This window comes from Centroberyx affinis, unplaced genomic scaffold, assembly GCF_046629955.1.
Source record: "Centroberyx affinis isolate AG114_WGS23_722 - 3 ecotype Tasmania unplaced genomic scaffold, CSIRO-AGI_Caff_v1 ptg002466l_1, whole genome shotgun sequence".
NCBI lineage: Eukaryota > Metazoa > Chordata > Actinopteri > Beryciformes > Berycidae > Centroberyx > Centroberyx affinis.
Genome location: NW_027280699.1, coordinates 123,577 through 131,237, shown reverse-complemented (window position 1 = coordinate 131,237; position 7,661 = coordinate 123,577). Strand labels below are relative to the sequence as shown.

General features: G+C 37.2%; 1 protein-coding gene across 1 annotated transcript; it reads left to right on the top strand.

The window, feature by feature from the left end:
* Positions 1-6: 6 nt before the first annotated feature.
* Positions 7-4,272, top strand: LOC139656377 (methylenetetrahydrofolate reductase (NADPH)-like). The gene is made up of 2 exons (XM_071533932.1): positions 7-90; positions 2,666-4,272. Exons 1-2 carry the CDS (start codon positions 79-81, stop codon positions 2,885-2,887), a joined length of 234 nt encoding a protein of 77 aa, XP_071390033.1. The 5' UTR covers positions 7-78; the 3' UTR covers positions 2,888-4,272.
* Positions 4,273-7,661: the final 3,389 nt, after the last annotated feature.

Below are 7,661 nucleotides of genomic sequence, written 5' to 3'. Positions count from 1 at the left end.
CAGCCTAATGCTGTGACCTGGGGGATCTTTCCCGGCAGGGAAATTGTCCAGCCCACCGTAGTGGACCCAGTCAGCTTCATGTTTTGGAAGGTAAAGTCAAAGGCTGTCCTGCTCAGTTTCATGAATGTTCATCCTTGGTTGTGATGGTTGCTGCTTCATGCAGGAAAATTTATCTTAGGAGCTTAGAATGTAATGGTAATTATTTTTTCATACCGAGTAGAAATTGATGAAGTAGCTTTATTTTCCTTAGGTGCTCGGGTGAAAAAAACTCACATCTTAACACCAAAAGTATTGTGGTAGCACAATGTTGTGTATGTAAGAATCTCAGAACAAAATATTTAATTAATTTGTTGACTACAGTAAGAAAATCATAGAACTCCTTCCTGTTATGTGAATGTACCATACACCAACCTAGAGCTGGCTCATGCATGTGTGACATCTACTGTACTGCCTGGTGTACAAACGCACTCTTAGGGCTCTGTGTGGCCTAAAGAGTGCATATCGTAATTCCTTCAAGTATTGCGCATTGCAAAAAGCATTACACACAAACGAACAAACAAACCAATGAACACACAGAGCCCAGCTCTTAATGAGGTGCTCCTCTCAAGCACCTAATACATTTTTATGCCTCCATGCCGGCGACAGCCGTGGCCGGAGGCATAATGTTGTATGTCCGTCCGTCTGTCCCATTCTCATGATATCTCAGGAACGCCTTGAGGGAATTTCTTCAAATTTGGCACAAACGTCCACTTGGACTCAAGGATGAACCGATTAGATTTTGGTGGTCAGAGGTCAAAGGTCATGAAAGACGTTTTTGGCCATAACTCAAGAATTCATACGCTAATTATCACAAAATTTCACACAAATTTCAACACTAATAGGATAAAATGATGAAGTGATGACATTTTATATCCAAAAGTTCAAAGGTCAACTTCACTGTGACATCATAATGTTTTGCTTACCACTGTAGCTGAGAAAATGATCTTGGGTCATTCTACAAAAATGGTGGAAGTGCTGTCACTTACTTTTTCAGACACCAAAATCCTTTAAGTTGACCTAATAATCACATTAATTATATATGTTCAATAAATGAAGATTGTCTTTGCAATGATAAAACAAAGTTTATTGGGGGAGGCATACAACCGTGAGGCAGTTATTTCTAGTTTTTAATTTGTATTGCACTTTTCAAAACGTAGTTACAAAACACTTTACAAGGAGTAAGAAAAAACAAAATATAGCTGCTAGGGGCAATTCTGGGGTTGACTTATATGCCATATTGCATAGGCCACACCCACATCACCAACCACAATCATTATGGTGGACTCTTATCTCTTATACTCTTAAGTCATTTGTTTTCAATGGAAGCCGGCGACACAAAGCTACAAACGCCAGAGTGTAAAATGTAGCAGCAGGTCGGACGGGCACAGCTACAAACTGAAGTTAAGCTAGTAGTTTATTTATGCTATTATTTACTTGATGAATTAGAAAAAAGAGTATTTGCCAAATAAAATGAAAACGAGACAAATGCGACGACATGAACCGTCAGCGACCACCCAGGCAACACTTTTCTGCTCCATTGGCAACAGTGTAGCTTGGTACACCAGACCGGTCTGTAGCTTTTGTAGCCCGTACTCTGAACGCACCTTTAGGCAAGAGGCAAATTTGTAACGCAAGGATTGCTGGATCTGACTACAAAGTCTAGTGTCAATCAGACTTATTTTGTGTGAGGCCTCTTGAAATTTGACAAGTACATGGTCCTAGAGCATGTGTACCAAATCGCATGAAATGTCCAGATTAATCATCTGGTCGATTGGGGTAGTACTTGTTGGGAGACATTTGCCCACCATGTACACCAATTTTAATGGTGTACAGTTCCCCCAAAAACCTCCTGGTTCAGGACCTCCACTGAACTTATGTACCAAGTTTGGTGATGATTGGACAAAGCGTTGATAAGTTATGGCCATTCATGTCCTTACTCAAATTTGCTATCTATAAATTTAAAGCGTAACCAGCACAATGTCAGTTGGATGAATACATCAGGGATCGGGTTACATTAGTCTGAGACGGGATAAAAGTATGGATGACTATTTCTAGATCACTAAAGGATAAAAACTGTTTAATTATGGAAATATTCCTCAGTTGAAAGAAACCTTTGTTGAAGGTCAAAAATTACACCCAAGTTTCTTGCTACTGGTTTCACATTGGTGGACAGAGTGTTGTTGGATCAAGTTAATGTTTGGTGGCTTGAAAAGCACTATTTCTGAATTGATTCCATTAAATTGTAGAAAGTTCTGTGACATCCAGAACTTAATATCTCCAAGGCAATTTCTTGAGAGTGGCTACACTATTAGTGGTGTTATGATTTAGGCAGATATAACTGTGTGTTGTTGACATAACATGTTTGCAGATAATATGTCCATGTGGAAAACATAAACGGAGAATAAAATGGGATCCAAAATTGAGCCCTGTGGGACCCCACATGTAATGTCTCACTGAGGATAAGTTGCCTACATAACACGTTAACCAGTGAATAGCTTTATCCCTGAGATCAACCCAGTTGCTTAAGCGATCTAATAAAATGGTGTGATCTACAGTATCGAAGACTTCACTGAGATGTAAAATAATTAAAATTGAAGACTGATGTTTTCTGTCTCCATTTAATCAGGATGAGGCCTTTGCCTTGTGGATCGAGCAGTGGGCTAAACTCTATGAAGACGAGTCCCCTTCACGGATGATCATCAAATATATCCACGACAACTACTTCCTGGTCAATCTGGTGGACAACGACTTTCCCCTGGAAAACTGCCTATGGCAGGTCATTGATGACATGTTTGAGCTGCTTGACGCGCCCCCAGAACCAATCAACGATGGAACAGTCCCTGAATAACACATTGCATACATCTTTTTTAGGAAAAAACCCTATATGACTATCGACATTTTTGTGTTTTGTCTTTTTGGTAACACTTTACAATAAGGGTACACTAAGTTAAGGGTTAGTTAATGCTTAATAAGGGTAAGTTAATTCTTAATACGCATTAACTAACCCTTAATTAACAGTTAACTAATGTGTAATTTACTAATGGTGTTTAATTTTTTACAAATTTATACATTATTTAATAGTTTATAAAGATGACTATTAAATAATGTATAAATTAATACCTTAGTTAACATGAACACCATTAGTAAATGATTACCAGACACATTAGTTAACTGTTAATTAAGGGTTAGTTAATGCTTATTAAGCATTAACTAACCCTTAATTAATGTACCCTTATTGTAAAGTGTCACCGTCTTTTTTAATGCTGCTATTGAGAGCTCAGAGCTCTTGACTAGAACACCGCAAAATACTTAAGAGCTGAAGTATGCTTACTTCACAAGGCTTTTTAAAAGACTTCTCCGAGAACTGTTTTTAGCATTTTGTTGAACGGCAAATAGACTGTAAAATGAAACTGTACTGTATCTAGCCCAATCAAAATCCAGCGGTTGAAATAAAACTGAACAAGCACATAATTCATGATAAGCTACAACCAGCTTGGCGCTTTGAGAGGGCCTGGTGGTCACGTCACATATTTTTTTTGTCTGTGGACACTGAACTCCTGGTACAAAAAAAAGGTTACTTTAGGCTATATATTAATTCACAGAGCTATCAGAGAAGAAAACGTAGGCAAAAATACAGCCTGAAAACACAGAGCGAGACAAACATTCCCTACTGTGGTCCCACATGTTTTGGATTGACCCACTCATCTAATTTTTTAGAGTAGCCAAGCAAGTTACCTTGTCGACAAATCTTATTAAGTAAACTCAGAATGACAATGCAATACGATAATGAAAACCTCATGAAATTACACTGGGATATGTCATGTACTTTTTAAAGCCTTTTTTTCAGTATTTTCTATTCTTTTCAAATAAGATGTGAAACCATTTCAAATAGTATTATATTTAAATTATAAAATTTTTAACGATTACTCTGTATTGACTCGTACTGTTGTGGCTGAAAAAGCTCTCGTATAGGAAACTGTTTACATTGTGCAGATAGAGATGTATTTTTTTATCCATAATTTCACAGGATAATGTCATGGCAGTGGGAGTTACCTGAAACACACAGATGCCTCGAGTACCACTATAATCTACAAATAGACATCAGTCACACTATCAACCTTCTGCCAAGGGACTTGCATTGTATAAAGCCTTAAGTGTCTTAATGAATTTAGTAATAGCCTTAACATTTTTTTTTAAATTTACACCGTATTTATTTGTTTTGCTTGGTTTCTAAAGCTCATTAAATATTGTGCTGTTGTTACATCAAGCTCGGTGTGTGTGAATTTTTAAGATATGCAGATGAGCCTTTTTTATCGGTTACTAATGAATGTACAGTACCGCTACAGGACATCTTGTGACTACATTAGGCATTTATAGTACAGTGTCACTAGGGCTGCAACTAACGATTATTTTCATTGTCGATTATTTTCTCGATTAATCGATTAGTTGTTTGATCTATAAAATGTCAGAAAATGGTGAAAAATCAAATGTCTTGTTTTGTCCACAAAAGATAATCAGTTTACTGTCATAGAGTAAAGAAACCAGAAAATATTCACATTTAAGAAGCTGGAATCAGAGAAATGTAAGACTTATTTTTCTTAAAAAATTACTCAAACCGATTAATCGATTATCAAAATAGTTGGCGATTAATTTAATAGTTGACAACTAATCGATTAATCGTTGCATCTCTGTCACTATAGAACAGTGGATCTCAACGTGGGTTCCGGGGACCACCAGGGGTCCTTGAGGGGGTTCCAGGGGTCCCCAGCAAATTATATTGTTGTTATTGTTAAACTATTAAACAATAACAATTATGTTAAATTTCACCAATTGTTAAACTTCATTTATTATTATTATTATTATTATTATTATATAAAAAATAACAATACAACACAAAACAAACATAACTACATGACAACTGTCGAACAAAATATAGTAAGTAGACAGAATTGAAATCACAGCCCAATTATAAACATAAACAAAAAAAACTTCTTAAACATCACCACTATTTAATTTACAAGAAGTTAACACAACTAGAGAATGTAGAAGAATGTAAAACACTGTTTTGATCATAGTTTCTCTGTTATCTCTCTTCCTACAATACAGATAGTCATGGAATTCTGGACAAAATCATATCTAACAATAAAAATATTCTCAGATTGGGGTCCGAGAGACAAAATCTCATCAAATGGGGGTCCGTGGCCCTAATGTGGACTAAATTAGGACTAAAGGGGTCCTTGATATGAAAAAGGTTGAGAATCAGTTACTTAAGTTACTTAACCAGTCAGCGGTTTACTGTACACATCACTTAACCTTCACTTTCAGAGAACTGGTGTGAGGTTGTGTAGATCAGTCCGACCCCACGCTGGAAGCCTTATCTTGGCCTGAACCTGTTGACATAATACTTGCATCAGATGGAAAGCGAACAGTTGCCTTTGCCACACAGATCCCCTCTTAACATGTGCTGGATCAGTTATTCTCAACCTTTTTCATATCAAGGACCACTAATTTAGTCCCCATTAGGGCCACGAACCCCCATTTGATGAGATATTGTCAAATATAAGAATATTTTTATTGTTAGATATGATTTTGTCCAGAATTCCACAACTATCTGTATTGTTGGTAGAAAAATAACAGTGACAACTATGATCAAAACAGTCATTCTTCTACATTGTCTAATTGTGTTAACTTCTTGTAAATTAAATAATGGTGATGTTTAACAATTCATCAGTTTGCTGGGGACCCCCTGGAACCCCCTCAAGGACCCCTGGTGGTCCCCTGACCCCGCGTTGAGAACCACCGCCCTAGATGAAAAGGTGCCAAATGGTAGGTCACTCCAACCATAGCGGCCACATCACAATATTGACCTAATGATTTCGAAAGGTAGGGATAAGCAGGCACTGACCTTGCCAGACCACAACAAATAGTTGTTTTTACTATGAGTCAGTGGGACATGCTACACACTGGCTCTCTGCCCTTGTAGAACGGGTTTGAAGAGACCAAGCTGATGAAATACTCCACATGGAGGTGAAATGTTGAGGGAATTGCATCATGGTTGCGCCTACTGTCTATAATGTTGCACCCTCCAGCATGAGCTCACAGACAAAACCGTAGACAGCGGAGCTCCCTTTGTGGAAATTTAGAGAGTGTGTATGTGAGTTGTGTGCATAAATGGTGGTTGTTTACAGCTGGAGTCTGGGCCATGGGACAGTTTGACTTAAAGGGACAGAAATGGAAAGGTTTGGTTTTTTTTGCTTGTGGTGCAGGCAGGGATAGAGTGGAGGGTAAACACCTTTTTAGTTGAGGACTGGTTTACCCATCTTTTTAAACTGATGTTAAATCTTAAAAATAAATGTAGTAAATTTCAATACAGTACATCATACAGTGGTGGAAGAAGTACTCTGATCCTTTACTTAAGTAAAAGTACCAATACAGCAATGTAAAAATACTCCATTACAAGTAAAAGTCCTGCATGAAAAATCCTACTTAAGTAAAAGTACATAAGTATTAGCAGCAAAATGTAGTTAAAGTATTAAAGTAAAAGTAGTGGTTTGGTCCCTCTGACTGATATTTTATTATATATGACATCATTAGATTATTAATACTGAAGCATCAGTGTGTAAGCAGCATGTTACTGTTGTAGCTGCTGGAGGTGGAGCTAGTTTCAACTACTTTATATACAGTTAGCTAGTTTAGTCCGGTGGTTCCCAACCTAGGGGTCGGGCCCCTCCAAAGGGTCACCAGATAAATCTGAGGGGTCGTGAGATGATTAATGGGAGAGGAAAGAAGAAAAAACAAAGTTCTGATATACAAATCTGTTTTCAGTTGTTGGACTTTTTCTCTAATCTTTATTTTTGCTGAAATATTGGATCATTTGAACATTTATTGAAATGAAACCATGTGAGGTTTAGAGGGAAAAATCACTATTTGGTGGAGCTGTTAACAACTCATAGACATCTGAAATGTGACCCGACTACACACTGCTTTTTGTAAGACGTCAAAAGCCAAAAAGGTTGGAAACCACTGGTTTCATCTTTAACAATGTGTTGTATTTTAAAAGCTTGTTATATTATCCATTGTGTCAAATCTCCATCTGAAAAGAACTAAAGCTGTCAAATAAATGTAGTGGAGTAGAAAGTACAATATTTCCCTCTGAAATGTAGTGGAGTGGAAGTATAAAGTAGCATCAAATGGAAATACTCAAGTAAAGTACAAGTATCTCAAAATTGTACTTAAATGCAGTACTTGAGTAAATGTACTTAGTTACTTTCCACCACTGACATCATAGTGAGTCCTATCAATGTGATGTAAATTATATGAACAGGGTTCCCACTGGTTATGGAATCTGTGGAATATCTTGGAATTTAGAAAGGTGTAGGCTATTACAAACAGGGGAAGTCAGGTTGTTCACCCTGTTAGAAAAACAACATTAACAAAGAAGAAAGGACAGAAAAATATTTTTAGGTCAAGGAAGCATTCTTGACTTAGTTATGGAAAGTCATGGAAAAGGCATGGCATTTAACACCAGGGCCACGGTGAGAACCCTTTATGAAGACTGGGTTGTTAAAAAAATATATATGATATTTGCATGCCTGTAAGATTCCATAGAGTTTCACTTACTT